Below are 18,553 nucleotides of genomic sequence, written 5' to 3' on the forward strand. Positions count from 1 at the left end.
ATGTCATTTTAAACGCACATTTATTTTCTATATTTTTATTTTCACGCATATACATGTAATATGATTTTAATAAATAATAATTAGAGTAATTGTTGTATGCAAATATTATTCGAAATTGCACTATCCATTGCAAACCTTATTAATAGTTTAGTTTAACTAATATATCAAAACTTTTATCACAAATGTTAGGGGTGAGAGTTGTTTAAAGATTAAATCCAAAATAGATGTCATATAAAAATGAAATAAATTTTTTATCACTCTATTTATGATACGGTCCACATATATATTTATATTTAACAATGTTTATTTTTGTCCATCTTCTTAAATTTTTAAATAAAAGAAATATGTTTAAATACATTTAAATCTATGGGTTTTCTTTTGTAATTGCAATAACAACCATGTAATTGAACCTCAATTGTTAATCAAACTCAACTAAGAAATTACAAAACTCAATTAAATTTTTTATTAATTAAACTCTCTCATTAATAAGAAGTTGTTACGTATTATCATTTAATTAGTTCTTCAATTTATTTTAACAACCAATATGATAAATAACACAAATTATTAATGAAGAAGCTTGCCTAATTATTATTTTTATTATTAATTTTTTTGACATATATATATTGGTGAAACACATACATAATTTTAATATAGAATAGAAGGTAGCATAACTAAAATGACAAGAACAGGGCTGTCATTCATTACGACTTGTTGGAATTGTAAATCAAAATTTTAAATTTTTATCAGAATTTTTATTTTTTAGAGATTCTGATATTAATATAAACTAAAAATTTTGATATAAATTGGGTAGGGTTCAGTAGAATAATCAAATTTGAGTTTGCTTCCTAAATTTGATTTCATCCGTTTTAAACTTAAAATATCATTATAAGGTTTTAATAGTATTTCCTAGATTTTTTTAAATAAATTTGTCCAAAGTTCGGTTAGTTCACTTTGCCTGATAAATCCGACTCAATTAAAATTAGATTTGATACTTTGAGCTGGTTCGATTTGACTCAAATTTAATTATAAAAGTATATAAAATGAAAATAAAAATAAAAATATTATTATTTTTAAATAGTGAAATTAAATTTTGGAACATGCCAAATAGACCTAAAAACGGACTTAGGCTTAAAAAAATTTTGAAACTGAATCTCGACCCAATCCCTAAACACCTCTGGTCTTAAAAAAAGATTTTTTTAGTTAAAGTTTATTTCTGTTTTAATTTAAAATATAATATTGTTAAAAACACGTGAGACTTAAAATCAATTAAATCACGCATGTGATATAAAACTTTTTAACATGACCTTTAAATTGGTAAGCTGAATGTCAAAATTTCCTTTATTGTTGAGGTCAAGGGGTAAACTTTGAAATCATTAATTATACAATTAAGTCTCCCCAAGTTGGAATAACCTTCACAAATGCGTTGAAGAATTAACCCCCAATTTCGAAATTCAATATTTGTTTTTAATTAAAATATTTTTGTAATTCGTAATTATTTTTTAATAATATTATACACTTATTGGTATTAGAATTGAGCTTTTCAAAAATTAATATATCCTTCTTCCTTAAAATCACATCAAACGTTAATTGAAAATTTTCCAAAAATTGAAATCGAAACGAGATGGGGCCATAATCTGCAAATTTCTCAAAAAACGTTTTTTCTATTTCGGCAACTGACCCTGTACTGCTCCACCACCACCATGCACCAACTATTTCCTATTATAATTAATGACCCCTTGAACATCTAATATGAAAATCAGAGACCATATTGATGGCTTAATAATTAAAGGTGTTTATGATATGGATTTGAATCACACTAACTACATTGATTGTTCAAACTTTTTTATGTAATTTATCAAAAGAAAATGGTTCTTAAATATGAATAGTTGTAACAAGACAATAATAAATTGGAACATTTTATCTTAATGACATTAGATTTAATAAAAAAATTTCGTTGCAGAAGAACAACGAAGTGAAAAACGGAGACACAGAGTATAAGACAACTTGATACAGGGAGAAGGTGGGCTGTTGGAGACGTGGCAACGCAGCGTTTTTCAACGATCCAAATCCAAAGTACCCTTCCATTTTTTATATATTATCCCACTCAAAACGGAATTTGGTTCCTGTCACTTTTTGTATAAACATTAATTTTTATTCCATATTTTTAATCTACTCATACGTGGTGATAAACGGAAAATATAAAGGCTGAAAATTAAAATATTTGATAAATATAATTTATAAATTTTAAATTTTGATAGCCTAAGTTTCAGTCCCACTATTTTATCTATTGTGCATTGTATTTGTTGAATTTACGTTGTAATTGGTTGAACATATATATGTACCTATGGATGGCAATGAGATGAGGTGGATTTTTACCCACCGTGAACTTGTCTCGAAACTTGACCATCCACCCTGCTCTGGCCCTGACTCTTAAGAAAAGGAATCCACCCGAACTTGAGATTTAATAGGAGACATGACATTAATTTTGACCCGATTCTTGAAAAAAAAACCTCCTAAACCTAAAATTTAATAGGAGACTCGACCTCAATCCGACTCAAATTTAATTTAATTATTATTTTTATTTTAAAACGAATAAAATTATATTATTTTAAAGCAAATAATGTTATTTTTTTTGCCATCCTTATTTGTCCCTATCATATAGGATAAATAACTGTACTTACTATTTCCGCGTTCTTTTATAAAAAAATTATCATCGAGCTCAAACCTTTTACCTTGAGTTAACCATATTCACTTAAACAGTCCCCAAAAGAATAGATGATAAATGTTTTCAGAGAATTGGAAAGTAAATATGTGAAGTTTTGGAAACAAAACATGAGAAATTGTAAGCAAACAACACCCTCCTTTAAATTTCCCACTGGAAATCAACATTTCACTTTCACTTTCATATTCAAAAATCAAAGGAATTGTAAGCTGAATCATAAAAAAACAAATACTATTATTGTATGCAGCAAAACAATCTAATTGAACAGAAATTCCCATCATCATTTTTTACGCTGTAATTTCAGTTAAATCCGTACCATTTGGGGCATGATTTCTTTTACAGTCACAGTAAAAAACTGTGGTAACCATCAAACTCCAAATTACCAACAAGCCGTAAAACCACCACAACCCCACCGTTTCCCACCCCATCACCACCCACTTTACAGAATCTTCACCGTCCGTTATCTTCTCAAACCGGTTTCCAATCCATCCCGAGATTGCCACCAACATGCAAGTAACCCACCACCAGCAAACTCTCCTCCCCACCATTAACTCGGACCCGACCCGAAACGCATCCCATCCGAATTTTTCCTCTAATGCCGACACCACCAGTCCCAAACCCAACACCCCCATTAAGTAAACTTCGAAACCAGATCCGATTAGCAAAATGGGTAAGTTTATCCGAGGATGGTTCCGAAACACGGCGTAGAAAAGCTGCGGCAGTTGGACATAAAGGAGGAGTAGAGCGTAGGAACAGGCGGAGGTGACAAGGACGCGCTTCCAACAGCGCTTAAAAGCGTCGGCGGTGGTGAGAAAGGAAGGACGGTGAGAATGGGAGGTGACGTGGACGGTGGCTACGAAGGAGAGAAGAGAGAGAATGGAAGAAGGCAAGAAATAAAGGAGTTTAAGACGGAAGAGAGACAACGATTCGTATCGGGATTCTTTCAAGATGTGATCCGCTTCGACGCGCGTGGAGGAAGTGAAAGCGACGGATTCGAGGTGGAAGATGTGGCGTTTGAGAGGGCGGGAAGTAAGAGAAAGGGAAAAAAGAAGGAAAGAAAGGGGAAGGGTGAAGAAAAGGAGGACTGGGATAAGTACGTGTTTGTTTCGGAAGAAAATTTTGATGGGATCGGAAAATAATTTAAAGAAAACAGAAGAAGAAGATAGTGTCGGTTTACGTTGTTGGTTATGGTGAGGCGAATCGGACATTGTAATGTTTTTTTCTTATATTTTAATGGTTGAATTCAACTTAGGTTGAAGAAGAATCAAACAAGGAATGATAAAAATATAAGGGGAAAAAGGAATTTAGAAGGGGGAATGGTGAAGGAAGACTGAAAAAGCTGGTCTTTTTTGGGATGGAATTGTTTTGTAAATACATTTAATTTTAAGGCTGAAAACATGTTAGCTTGTTATTATCTTTACTAACTTTCCCCCACTACCGTAACGCCTTTTTTTCCTGTTTTTCACCTTTTCTTTATTACTAGATCCAACCTCATGTAATTTTAATTTTAGTTGATGGCGAGCGATTAGAAAAATTGATTTTTTTTTAATTTTGGGTTTATTAATTCGAGTTATTTAATTGTTTGTATTAATTCAAATAAATAACTTAATTTTTTAAGTTTGATTCGAGTTAAATTTTACTTTCCAAATAGCTCAAATAATAATTGGTGTAAACTCTTTTAGTCCTTGTGAATTTCGAAAATGTACAAATTAATCTCTTTTAACAAAAGTTATAAAATAAAAAAAATATATAGCTCATTCATTTGGTCACTCACGTTAAAAATTTTAACAAAAATCTAACAAGTGAATCAATCACTGGATGCCACATTGCACAATTTACCACATAAATATTGCACTACTTTAAAGACTAAAATATAATTTACCCAATACTAATTCTTAACTAAAATAATTAAATAGTTGAAAAAAAACCCAAAAATCTAAAAATCTCAAATTTGAACTTTGTAAAGATTCATGTTTTGGCTCTGTTCGTTCTGCATCTTGGCGCGAAGCTAAGATCACCTTATGTTTATAAAAAACATGCAACAACAAAAGCAAAAAAGAATCTAACCAGCTTTTAAATTGAATCCTCTCTCTAGAAAAGCTACATCCTGATACAATCTTGATTAGTTGATTTAGAAACACAAATATGAGAGAAGAAAGAGAGGCGTGATTGGCAGAGGAAAAACAGACATTTAAAACAAAGTTGGTCTAGGGTTTAGGTTTTTAAAACAAAGTTAAAATTTGAAGAAGAAGAGACATTTAGATTTCTGTTTTTCTTTTAACTAAATAAATTTTCTTTTTATATTTTTTGGTTAATAATTAGTGTTGGACAAATTATATTTTTGTCGTCTAAAGATAATGTAGCATCCAATGATTGGACAACGCGTAAAAATATCCCATGTTAGATTTTCGTTAGAATTTTTATGGGATGACCAAAATGAATTAACTATATAATATGGATATTTAAATTGTAAATTTTTATTTTGAGTGATTAAGATAAATTTTTTATAATTAAATGAGTTCACATTAATAATATGATATATATAAAACTAGGAAAAAGAATAAAATATAAAAATTTAATTCATATTGGAAAAATATAAAAAGAATACGTATTGGGTCTGGAAATGGGTGTGTAGTTAATATTAATTTTTAGTTATAGATACGTACCCACGTACACGTAATACTAGTCAAACCCAACACTAGACAATGACAGTCTGCAAAGTCCGTTAATGTTTAAATATTGGATTGACGTTTGAGTCAGTTTAAGCATTTTATAAGTTGAATTTTGTTATTTTATTTAATTTGTCCTTAAATGATCATTTAAAATATTTGTCAGAAGGGTTGCGTCTCTCATGTGAATGGCAAACACAGACGAGAGAGACAAAGATTCAAAGTTAGCGCAGTCAACTACACCCAAAACACTGATGCTATTAATGTTTTATTAGTGCGAGTAAAGAAAAGGGTTTGGGAATAATGAAGCCAAATCTTCTGTTATCATACTTCTTTAACCCCAACAAATTAATTAATATGTCCACATCTTCATTATCACTACAACATCATCATTCATCTTTCGTTGAATCATAAATAAAAATAATGATGTAATTACATTAATATTTACAAAGACAATAGCCAAGCCTTCCTATTAATAGTTGAAAATTGTAAATATATATTGAAATGATAACCAAAACAAAAATACTTTAATAATTAAATGATTAATAGTATAATTTACCGCTAAAAATATCAAATTTTAAGTGTCATAGTTGAAAAGTTAGACATATATTAAATAATAGTGTTATATTAATTATTTTTATATCTATTTTATTTTTCCTACGTATAGTGTAATTTAATGATTTTAGATTAGTTAATTCATATTGTATTTATCATCTTATATTTCAATGTAATTCTAAAAATTAATCCTTATTTTATTAGTAACAATAAAAGCAAAAACCATGCAAAGGATCGCATAGGATCACAACGAATTGTTAGCTAAATTTGTTCTTTGGTTATCCGGCCGACAAGATGAAACTCTGCAAGACAGCAAAAGCGATTACAATAAAAAATTAAGACAAAATAGTATCAAAATATCTTCCATGTCAACAAACTCAACAATCTTAGCCATGTGATCTGCTACTCTATTATGAAATTGAGGATGTGTCGGACACATACCTTTTAATTGTGATGAAGGGAAATGAAAATGCTTAGGATTAAAGCTGATCATGGGTCAAGTTGAGGAAAAATTTAGGCCCAGGTCAAACCCGAAAAATAGTCCTAAAATCTTACTCGGCCCAACCTGCTTGTATTGAATTTTTTTATGTTATTATTTTATATAAAAATAAATTAAAGAAACATAATACATCAAATATACTAAAAATATTAAAATAAAAGTTTTCCCACAAATTGAAAGTAAACTAAAAAAAATGTTTTTACTTAAATAACACTAAAAATCTAATATAGTTACAATTTAACAAGCAAATGCTAGAATATAGCAAAATTAATAATAAAACAATAACAACAAAGTAGTAGTAATATAAACAAAACAATAACAAAATAACAAACTTTTTTTTTTGGACAAATTGAGTCAAGCCAACTTTTCGGGCAGGTCTTCAGGTCAAATGATTCGATCCATAATCAAGTCTACTTAAAATCGAACCCGAATTCTTATGCCTACAACATAATGCTTTTACCACTGGATAAAAAAAAGTATAAGATAACTTTAAATGTTGATAAATTTACTTGTTACATTGTCTAGATTAATTGAATTGTTAAGTGTTTAGTTACTGGGGTAGGATAACTTTAAATATTGTTAGATTTACTTGCTCCATTGTCTGGATTAACTGACAACTGTATAGTTTCATTCACATGGTCTAGATTAAAAGAATGCAAAGTTAGTTGGACCAAATAAAGATGTACGGTACCGTGTAATAACATTAACCTCAGTTTAAAAGGAAGTTAGAAACAACAAGAGCTTGTTAAACCAGTAATAACAAAAGTAAGGGAAAAAATAAAGAAATAAAAGAAGAAGAAACTTCATCTCTTTACACAGCAATCAATATCATTGAAACCAAGGGACAAGATGGCATATAGTAATTCAGGCTCTTACACGACCGGAAACAGCACAAAATCAGAGGCACAAGTATGTCTTAAATTTCCTCCTAAAGTCAGTTCTCCAGGTTTGATGGCATTGTGGTCGGCCAAAGGACAAAACAAAGGAAAACTTAGGATGCTAATGGAATATTCTGGTCCTAGGCTTCAGATCCAGATGGTTGTCACTTTTGTACTCACTCAAGCCATTCATAGTGTGCTTAAACACCTTAGGCTGCCAATGTTCATATCCCAGATTCTTGCAGGGATGATATTGGGTCCTATGGTTTTCAGGGGCAAAAGGTCGTTGATTACGTCGTCGGACCAAAGTGTGGCAGTTCTAGGTACGGTGGGGGCCATCGGGTATATGTTCTTTTTGTTTCTGAGTGGGGTGAAAATGGATGTTGGCATGACATTCAGATCTGGTAAGAAGGTGATATGTATTGGGGTTTTAACAGTGGTGGTGCCACTAATGGCTTGTTTGATAACAGCCAAGTCACTTAACCAAGAAAGTCAATTCTTCACAAACAAACGTGTTTTTCTTGCGGTAACGTACTCGGCGACTTCATTCCCGGTCATACATTGTCTTCTCAGTGAGTTGAAACTTCTTAACTCGGAACTCGGTAGGCTAGGTTTATCGGCGGCGCTTATTGGTGAAATCGTGGCATTATTTCTTTTAACCATTTGTCAATGGGTGGTTGATGGGTTGGAAAATGGTTGGAAAGTGGTGGTGAGCAATTTTGGATTCTTTACTGTCTATTTTGTTATCGTGGTGTTTTGGTTTCGACCCGTAATGAAATGGATGGTGAGAAAAACCCCCGAGGGTGGACAAATCAAGAATTCTTACCTTTATATTGTGATTGGGGCTTTCATGGTTTCACATAAGCTTGCCGAACTATTAAAAGTGTACATTGTCTTTGCCCCATTTCTTGTCGGATTGGCTGTCCCGGATGGACCACCGTTGGGATCTGCTTTGGTCGAGAAACTTGAACCTATTGTTGAGGGTTTGTTTATGCCTTTGTTTGTTACAACATGTGGCATGCGGATTGATTTTTCTTATCTCAAAAACTATGGTTCCTTTGCTAAAGACCAAGTCATATCAGCTGTCGTCACCAATTTTGTCAAATTCGGTGTCTCTTTCCTTCTTCCTTTCTTGTGGAACATCCCCATTAGAGATTCTTTGGCATTTGCTTTTATAATGTTAAACAAAGGTATAGTTGAGATGGCTTCCTATAGCTTCATGAATGATACCCTGGTACGTATGTATATATTAATTATGCCTTGTTTGCTTTTTTACTATCTCTACGTAAAATTCATAACCATATTCATGCATGCAGGTTATATCTCAGGATATGTTCGCTTTCGTGACAATTATTGTCATTTTGATAGCAAGCATTGTTCCAATATTTGTGAAAACCCTCTACGATCCATCCAGCAAGCATGTACGTTACTTGAAAAAGAGTATCATGGACTGTAAGCTCAATGACGAGCTTCGAATAATCGGTTGTATTCACGTGCCGGCTAACGTTAATTCCATCATCGACATCCTCAACGCTTCGTGTCCGACCAGACAAAGTCCCATCGCGCTTTCTGTTCTTCACCTTATTAAACTCAGCGGACGAGCCACTCCACTTTTCATTGCTCATGAAAAACAGAGTAAATCCCCGTCAAACAACTCATACTCCGAGAACGTGGTCCTCGCGTTTAATCGGTTGGAGCGAGACAATTGGGGAGCCGTATCAGTGAAATCATTCACTGCGGTTTCTCCACCGAATTTGATGCACGAAGATATATGTAACCTCGTCATGGATCAATTCACATCTTTCTTAATACTTCCATTTCACCGCCGGCGACATGTCGACGGCAGCATTGAATCGGAAGATCAAACAGTTAGGAGACTAAACTTCAATATCCTCCAAAAACCGCCTTGTTCCGTAGGGATCCTTGTTGAAGGTCAACGCCATGTAAAATGCATCAACTCGAGAGATCATATGCATGACCAATACCCATTAGCTAACTCTTCAACCTACACCATTGCTATGATATTCATGGGGGGGAAAGATGATTGGGAGGCTTTAGCTTTAGCCAAACGCATGTCCCGAGATAAAAGCGTTAAACTAACGGTGATTCAATTTAAAGCTGTAGACGGGTTCCAAGATGATGATGGTGACAGAATGATGGATAAGCAACTGTTGAGAAATGTTAAGGAGAATACAAGCACAACATACATTGAGAAGGAGGTGAAGGATGGACCAGAAACATTAACGTATCTTCGATCCATTGTGGATGATTACAAGCTATTCATTGTTGGAAGACGATACAAGCGTGAAGATCCACAGACTGTGGGTCTCCATGAATGGAGTGAATTTCAAGATATCGGTATCATTGGGGAATTACTCTCATCTCCAGATTTTGGTGGCAAACATTCTGTGTTGATTGTGCGACACCAATAACAACAACAAACCACTGCTTAATCATAACCAGGATCATCATTTGGTTATGCGCTTTGAATTTTGGACTTTTTAAATACGTATTTAGATTTAGATTTAATGTATTGATTGCTTGTATTTCTAAATCGTTATTGTGATAAGTTAATTTTATATTTTATTGGTGTGGTGATTACTCATTTCATTGCTTAATTATGAGGTCGGGATTCAGTCTCCATCCTTGAAAATAAAACCAATTTTATGATCAATTATTTATCTTTTCGAAAAGCACTTATAATAAATTGATAATTATTGCTACAAGTAGATACCTTGATTTCGATTTTTTTTTATCTATAATATTTGATGATCCGATTGTACAATCAAAGTTGTTGAGGGAAAAGAAAATGTTAATTTGTGAAGGTTCGTTAGTCACATGGGATTTCTAATTGTTATTTGTTGAAGAGGGAAGAAAAAACAGAAACTTCCTACTCCAAGTAGATTTTGTCATGGTTACTGGAATAAAAAAAGTTTTATTATATTGATTTTTAAATATAGATGTCAAATATAAATAATAGAAAGAAAAATTATAGAACAGGAGAATAAAAAGTTAAACCTGTTCAATTGATTTCCTTTAACTGAAAAATTCGGCTCCATTGATTTTAATTGAGAAATTTGATCAAACTAAATCAACTTTAATTCAATCCGTATTTTTTATTAACCAACTTTAAAATATTGGAGTGAATTTATATAATTATATAAGTTATATATTTTAAATAACTTAAAAATAAGCAATTCAATTCCGAGAATAAAAAACTGATAATTGAACTAAGTAATAGAGGTGCTCATGGGCCGGGCCGGGTCCATAAAAATTTTTGGCCCGGGCTCAGCCCAGCCTGAAATATGGGCCTGAAATTTTGCCCAGGCCCGGCCTGGAAAAAAAAATCATAAGCCCGGGCCCGGCCCGACCCATTTTTTAATAAATACCAAAAATTATTTTATAAATTAAAAAAATATTTTAAAAATATTTTAAAATTAAAAATATTTAAAAATATTTTAAAAATATTTTAAAATTAAAAAATAATAAAAAAAGTATTTTTAAAAATAAATATATTTATTATATCGGGCCGGGCTGGGCCAGGCCCGAGCCAAAAAGTGGTGCCCAAGGCCCGGCACGTTTTCTAAACGGGCCTCGTTTTTTTGCCCAAGCCCATATTTTGGGCCTATATTTTTACCCAAACCCTCCCATATTTTGGGCAGGCTGTCGGGCCGGGCCGCCCGGCCCATGAGCACCTCTACTAAGTAATCAATTTCACCTAGAGTCTTCGGTCCATAAATGAGCCCTATAATATTGGGCTTTGCGATAGGATTTGACCTCCTACAGTCCTACTTAGTTACCTTGGACCTAATTGAACAAGACTTCTAAAAAGATCAGTATTAACGAAGTCAAAAGAAAATATTTTAATTGTGGTGCATAATATATCGACGTTTGTTAGATTCAGTTGTATAAAATTGGATGTCCCACAAATAAAGAAAACAACAGTTTCCCTCTAATAAAGAGATTCGATTTTGTAGTGTTGAGGTTGATGGTCAGCAATGATGGAATCATGCAAATTGACCTCATTTCAAAATGATTGAGAATAAAACAAAGAGGGAAAACATAGTCATAAAATAACAAATCTAAGATAGTATTAATTCGTGTGGAGTTTTTCTTTCCCTTTCTATGATTGCACAAGACGTAGCTATTGATCATATCACATAATATATGAAAAAGGTTCCTTTGGCGTACATTAGGGTCTGCCTCTGAACAAGATGACGATGATAGGCGGTGACAAGCATTTGCCGATGACATCCGCTCTCACAGCCAACGAAGGCCACATGCAAAGCCACGTTTCGTCTTTGTCAGCTCAGCTTTGTCCACATCTCCCTGCAGGTTTTGATCTATATCCAGCATCTTTGTTTTGTTTTTATCTAATCAAATTATTACAATACTGAAAAAATAAAATAATAAAGCAACACTTTGAAATTACAACTTGTACACATGCATTGATCCATACCTAGTAATACTTAGTAGGCGTGAATAATAAAATACTTATTATAAGAGAAATGAGTCAGCGAATCAACGTGATGGATTCACATAGTCAATGAAACGAGGATCCGAAGGTTTGCCTATGTTTTGCCCATTCATGTTTGTCTGTCTTATGATATAACATACAAGTTGCATATCAACTTGAATTCAATTTGAATAATTTAAGCTTAATTATAAAAGTACGTAAAATATCAATTAAAAATAATTTTTGATATATTATTATTTTTGAATAGCCGAAAACAGACTTTTAACTTGAATTTTTTCTTAAAATTGTGCTTCCATCCGACTCCACCCGGCCAAGGAGAAGATGGAAATTGTTGCTCCCACAGGATAGGGGCTTAATTACCTCGACTGCTACACTAAGCTACATCCTGTTAATTTCCCTCTCCAAGAAACAAAAGAAAGGAAGTTTCGATGGGGTAATTATATACGTAACTTTTTTGGATTATTTTTCCTTTTATATGGGAAAACCTATTGATTCGATTAGATTGATATTTGAATCATTTATTTAAGATAATTAATTATATAGTTGTTCATCATTATTGTTAGTGTATCTTTTTATATATAATGAGCAGATTCATGAATAAACTGTAGTAATCACTAGTTAATTTGTACAATAAAAGTTAACCGGATTATTTTATAATTTTTAAGTATAGTTACAATGTTTAAACATAATTAAACACCAAAAACAAATATGAGAGATTTTTAAAAAAAACCCCTAAAAAATACTTCATCTATTTTAAAATTTAAAATACCTCTTAAGCTGATAAGTATTGAAAGGTCTGTATGTCATACTACCATATATGTTATATATTTTTCATATATAATTTTCAACTTGAATCTTATCTGGGTGCCCTTTTATACCTATTCTAATCACAACTCTTTCCAGCACCTGGGTCGGTCGCTTCTCTCCCTCGCTCACCTATCCTCTTAGCAGTGTTGGTGCTGGCATACAAAAACAGAGGGATGGGTGGGTGGGAAGATTACAAGTATCCAATAGCCATGGTGGTATTACAATCAGGTTATGCAGGCGTTGCACTCGTCACCAGAGCAGCCATGTTGCAAGGCATGAGTCCTCCAGTTCTTGTCGTTTACAGGCAAGCCGTCGCAACTTTAGCTGTGGCACCAGTTGCTTATCTCTCCAGGTGACTCCCTTTATCCACCACTTTCTCTCTCAAAACATCATGCGCGTATTAATTCATATTAGTTCACCTTTGTCTACAGGAGAAAATCAGGTGGACCTTCATTGGGACTAAGGAGCTTTTCTTTGATATTTTTAGCCACGCTTATTGGGTATCTTTTTAAGCCAATATTGAATATTGTTTTCCAATCTTAGATGCATGTGATGATTTGAATTGACCCGGAACAGGATTACAATCAATCAGAATATCTACTATGAGGGTCTATATTTGGCCACTTCATCAACAGCAACTGCAGTGGCAAATCTAGTCCCCGCCATCACTTTTGTTATGGCATCCGTTGTCGGGTACGTGATTCATTGCTGGAAACAGTATATTTGTACATAGGGAGACTATTTATTCATTGTGTAATTTGTATAGATTAGAAAAGGTAGATATTAGAAGCTTGAGAAGTATTGCTAAAATAGCCGGGACGGTGATCTGTGTCGCCGGAGCCATTTTCATGGCATTGCTGAGGGGCCCAAAGCTATTGAATGCACAAGCTTTACCAGTAACAGAATCAACAATTGGACCGGAAGGTGAGCACTGGTTGCAGGGTTGTCTGTTTCTATTTGGAAGCGCTAGTTTGTGGTCCATTTGGCTGATTTTTCAGGTATTCGGATCATTACCTTGTCTTCACTTGTCTAATATTTCAATCACTAATAAGATTTTCCAACAGGTTCCAGCTTCAGCCAGCTACCCTGACCACGTTTCCTTATCGGCCTGGATGTGTTTCTTTGGAACATTGCAGTCAGCAGTAGTTGCACTGTTTTTTGAACCAAACCTGGCAGCATGGACCATTCATTCCAGTTTTGAGATCATTTCTTGTCTCTTTATAGTACGTTAAAAAAACTGAATTCAGGTCACTTACTTTGATACAATGCAAATCATGTCCTAACTAACCACAAACATGATCTGTATAGGGAATATTCGGATCCGGGGTGTCGTTCTTCGTTCAAGCCTGGTGTATAGCGCAAAAGGGACCCCTCTTCTCCGCCATGTTTAATCCTTTGTGTACAGTCATTGCGACCATATTGGCTGCTTTGCTCTTGCATGAGGAAATTTATGTGGGCAGGTAAATAACGTTTAACAACATAATCACACATGTATATATATATTGTTGTTATATTTAAGTTCACTTTTTTTGGTTTGTGTTCGTTTTCAGCCTAATAGGTGCAGTTGGTGTAATTGGTGGGTTATACGCTGTTCTATGGGGAAAAGCCAAAGACTGCCAAGTGATGAATAAAGAAACAGATACAGAGTCATTGCAGACCAATTATAAGCTTGACTTGGAAGAACCCCTTTTATCTGATAAATCTACTCGTACCAATGAAAATAATGCATAAATATTATAAACATAGCTCAGCTACGATCTTGTTTTTCTCCCATAGATTTGGGTCCACAATGTTCAATGCAAACTGGGATATATATACGCAAACAGACAGATATTGGATCAATAAGCTTTACCAACTAATTTGGAGTATCAACTAAATACAAAGTACTTGAACCATCTTAGATTTGATTTTATTCATGAATCTGTTATTGTAATGTTTCGTCTGTAATCAAATTATTTTTGTGTGGTCAATGAGTTTCCACATGTAGCTGGTCAATATTGTTTATTTTAATATTTAATGCAGAGTATGATTATACTTATATCTCGCGAACTCTTTTTGTGAATTTACGACTCCACAAATCAAAGGCACTTCAAGAATTAGGACATCTGCGAACACAAGATCTTGCAACCCCAGCAAATGGGACCGCACACTCGACTTGTGGGATATTTGCCTTTTAAACGTCACCCATTTCCATTCTCTGGACAACACATAATGTTTTGGGAACTATCTGAAACAACCCCTTAAAGGGCTTATTGACACCCGAAAAATGGTCAACTTTTCGGCCACTCCTACATTTCAATCACCTGAATACTCCTACGGCTCTCCATCCATTGGATGAACCGTCACAAATCTCCACAATCTTAGTGAATGAGGTGATAATACATCATTCAGTTTTACTAAAAGCAAATCAAAGTTGTTGTGGAAGATGTGTATTCCTCTGATTCATTAAGCATCAAATATAATTTTATAATTTATTGAATAATAATGAGTGCCCAACGGAAGAAATGTGGGATTTGCTTCGGCCCATAATAGTTTGGCTGGAATGGTGTTGGATCACTCTGGGTGGGTGGGTTCACAATAAGAACTGAGATTATGTTATGTGCTGCTCTACGAATGAATTTTCAGAAGATGTTTTCGTTTTATTTAAACCGTGTCTGCAAATGTGAAACAAATAGCTAACATCACCTGCTTTCAGGATGGATGGTTTGAAACAAAACGTGCAACTTCCATTTGAAGTGAAGCAGAGAAAGAGGAGTGGATCTACAATTGTTGAGAAAATGATATTGCAAATTTGTGCATAAAAAGCGAGTAAATGGGAGAATTGTCAAATGGAAAAATAACCTCCGACAAATACAGAACTAGCGGCTTCGAAAATTTTAGCATGATAATCTCCACCAAAGATGTGTCAATTTTACATTGGCCGCTGGCAACATCAAAATAAACTTTAGGTTAAGACTTGCAAATCATGTGAAAAAGACTTTTCAAGTGTGTGTTCCATATTTATCTAAAGTCTGATTCTACAACCCAGTAAAACACTGCTCCATTCCACTAACTTTGTTCATTAGTATCATTCTCAGGAGCAATTCATCCACTCGTTTACATTTTGAATCTTTCATCTCCACTTCAACATATGTGTTTCGTCCTTTGCATCATATCTGTTTCGAACACAATGGGACCAGCTCATTAAGTGGTACCCGCCACTTGCAAAACCCAACCTGACAAGACTCCATCTTGTTTTCAATGCCTAGGATAATGCAACTCTTGAACCCACAATATTTAGGGCTCTTATTTAGGTGGCCCACACACCTAAGCTTTCATTGCCCAACAACCATTTTTTGTCAACATTCAACTCAATGCAACACCCAGAATTTCAACATTACTCACAAATGATGCAGAGCAAGTAACATAGAAAATATCTTTTATACATGAGCATTAGATGATATCTTAATTGTTCTACTAACTAGACAAGGAAATAAAAATCTATACAATAAAAATAAAGGTCTAAAACGCAAACATAGAAACTAAATAATAGCAAATCCGAACAAACTAAACCCTTCTTAATCAGAAAAAACAAGCTCTCAAGGCTTCCAGCCTTGATGATAATCATTGTCTCTCCTACTGTTTCTGAAAGCACAACAGCCAACAGAGTAGACAACAATGAGGAAGATGAGGAATACAATGTTGACAACCGCCACTTTCTTCCATGAACTCTTGAGGTTGTCTATAAACCCAGCTTTACACGCCTCGCAGTTAAAGCATAGAGTCTTTGGGTCATTATCCCACAGGTTACAATCAGGATTGTTCGACACGCCACTCCCCCTTGTCCAGTTAGTTGGCCCAACGTAATTGAACTGGCAATCGTTTGATGGTTTACAGCAACCCGACTGCAATTTACAGTTTAAAAACAGATCATGAAAATAGAATCATATTCATCAAAATTGTGAAAAAAGTTGAGATCCTTTTCAACATAAAGTTAAAAGATTACCCCAAAAAGTTTATAAAAGAATAAAGTTTAAGAAAGAGTATTCATGTTAGATCCCTTTATCATAACTCTTTATATAATTAAGTAGAGTTCATATAAAAAGAAACCAGATCTCAGAAATTTAGATACCTGAACGGCAGATAAGTGAGCCTGGTAAAACTCTGGGAGAGAAGCATTGAGATATTTATCATGGAAATCGGTACAAACTTTACTATCAGCCAAACAGCTTTTAATCTTATTCCAATTCTTGTTATCAGTAACTCTTTTCTGCAACCAGTTTGAGTAATCTCCAAGTCGGTATTCTTTATAACCTTTCCCGGATAATACTTGTCCCGCACCTTTGTTCGTCACTACGAAAGCGAAGATGGTGAAGACTATGCCGAGGACGATGAGGAGGAACATGACGACCAGGTAGAGCCAGAGTAGCCAAGTCACACGACAGCACGCGCCAATTAGTCCCGCGAGTGAGACCAACATGAGGAAGACTCCGATTATGATAACGGGCGTGTCCAAGAACTGTTCGCATTCTGTTACGCCTTCTCGCCTCAGCCAGATACCGGCGCCAAGGATGGGGATCGAGAGGAGGAAGGTAATCAGGTTGAGGATTCCGACTAGGTTGTTGCTCAAACGAAACGCCATCGTTTCAGGTTTCCGGTAGGTTCGCTTCTCCGGGTTTTTTCTTTGTTTGGATAAAGAGAAAATTACAGAAGAAAGAAAACAGAAAAATTAAATGGGGAGAGGTTACAGTGGGTGATTATATATGGAAAGAGGAGTTGGGAAAATGTGAAGAAATTAAGAAATTAGTGGGAAAGTTGGATACGGTTTATTGGATTATTGTTGGAGAATGAAGAGGATACTGTATCATTATTGACACGCGCTGACACGTTTCACACATGCAAGCGCGTGGGAGATGTGACGATAGGTTTGATTCTACACCACGTCGATAAACGGATAGTTTATTTGATTTAAGTTTAAATTCTAAAATATAAAATAAAATACAAACCAACTTACTATTTATATAAATTATTTAGAATATAGTATATTTGTAATATTATGATTATACACGGATAAATTTATGATTATAGTTTTAATTACAATAAAAGTTAGAAAACAATTGTAAAAATATAATACTATTTAATTAGTATTAAATGTTTGCTTAAATAATTCATACAACCATTATTGTTTTTATTAAATAATGTAGGTGAAAACACTTACTTTATTAATATTTTATTGTATTATAAAATATTTGTATTAACTCTCTAAAAAATTATAAAGATTAAAATAATGATGTTAAAAGCATATATTAGGAATTAAAGGTACTTTTCCTAAGTAATATAAGGACTAACATTGACAGATTTCTAAAATTAGATCATATTTAAATTATGATGGTTAAATGAGAAAATCAGAAAGACAAAACCCCTTGTAAAACACTAAGGTTTTATGTTGAAAATAACCCTCCACATACTTTATTATTATTGACAAGAAAATCATATTTAAAATGTCAATTTCAATATAACTAAAAATTCCCAGTACATTATTTTAGAATATATATGATTAGCTAGTATGGGATTAATATTTATTTACTTTAACCTATGTCTTGTGACAAAAATCAGTAGTTTTCTTTTATATATATATATTTTAATTTACATTCAAATTCTTCGGACTTCGAAAGTAATACATGGTGTCATGGTCTTTTGTCTCTTTTCAAATTTGAATTTTGTGATTTGTGAATATTTTATTTTATTTTTACATAATAATTTTATTACCTTAATAAATATTGACTAGAGTGATAATGTACATTTCATGCGTTTGAATTTTAAAAATGAAACATTATCAAAGAGAAAGAAATTTTAAAATAATGGTAAAACAAAAATGAAAGATATAATATTTTAATTTCATTTGACTCGAGTAAGTTGGGTAAAGTAGTATACGTTAATTACAAAACATTAATTTTGTAATAATAT

The 18,553-nt window shown here is 33.5% G+C and overlaps 3 protein-coding genes across 3 annotated transcripts; 2 read left to right on the forward strand and 1 right to left on the reverse strand.

Annotated features, from left to right (window-relative positions):
* The first annotated feature begins 7,294 nt into the window (after positions 1 to 7,294).
* LOC105767599 (cation/H(+) antiporter 4) lies at positions 7,295 to 9,760 on the forward strand. Its single transcript, XM_012587172.2, has 2 exons — positions 7,295 to 8,557; positions 8,640 to 9,760. Exons 1-2 carry the CDS (start codon positions 7,295 to 7,297, stop codon positions 9,753 to 9,755), a joined length of 2,379 nt encoding a protein of 792 aa, XP_012442626.1. The 3' UTR covers positions 9,756 to 9,760.
* Positions 9,761 to 12,711: 2,951 nt separating this feature from the next.
* On the forward strand, positions 12,712 to 14,645 carry LOC105765847 (WAT1-related protein At4g30420). The gene is made up of 7 exons (XM_012585116.2): positions 12,712 to 12,959; positions 13,039 to 13,107; positions 13,184 to 13,300; positions 13,374 to 13,605; positions 13,672 to 13,830; positions 13,916 to 14,067; positions 14,158 to 14,645. The coding sequence occupies exons 1-7, from the start codon at positions 12,781 to 12,783 to the stop codon at positions 14,336 to 14,338; spliced, it is 1,089 nt and encodes a 362-aa protein (XP_012440570.1). The 5' UTR covers positions 12,712 to 12,780; the 3' UTR covers positions 14,339 to 14,645.
* Positions 14,646 to 16,008: 1,363 nt separating this feature from the next.
* On the reverse strand, positions 16,009 to 17,416 carry LOC105769689 (tetraspanin-8). The gene is made up of 2 exons (XM_012590484.2): positions 16,719 to 17,416; positions 16,009 to 16,491 (listed from the first exon to the last, which is right to left on the reverse strand). Exons 1-2 carry the CDS (start codon positions 17,226 to 17,228, stop codon positions 16,186 to 16,188), a joined length of 816 nt encoding a protein of 271 aa, XP_012445938.1. The 5' UTR covers positions 17,229 to 17,416; the 3' UTR covers positions 16,009 to 16,185.
* Between the last annotated feature and the right edge of the window lie 1,137 nt (positions 17,417 to 18,553).

This window comes from Gossypium raimondii, chromosome 5 (assembly GCF_025698545.1).
Source record: "Gossypium raimondii isolate GPD5lz chromosome 5, ASM2569854v1, whole genome shotgun sequence".
Classification (NCBI taxonomy): domain Eukaryota; kingdom Viridiplantae; phylum Streptophyta; class Magnoliopsida; order Malvales; family Malvaceae; genus Gossypium; species Gossypium raimondii.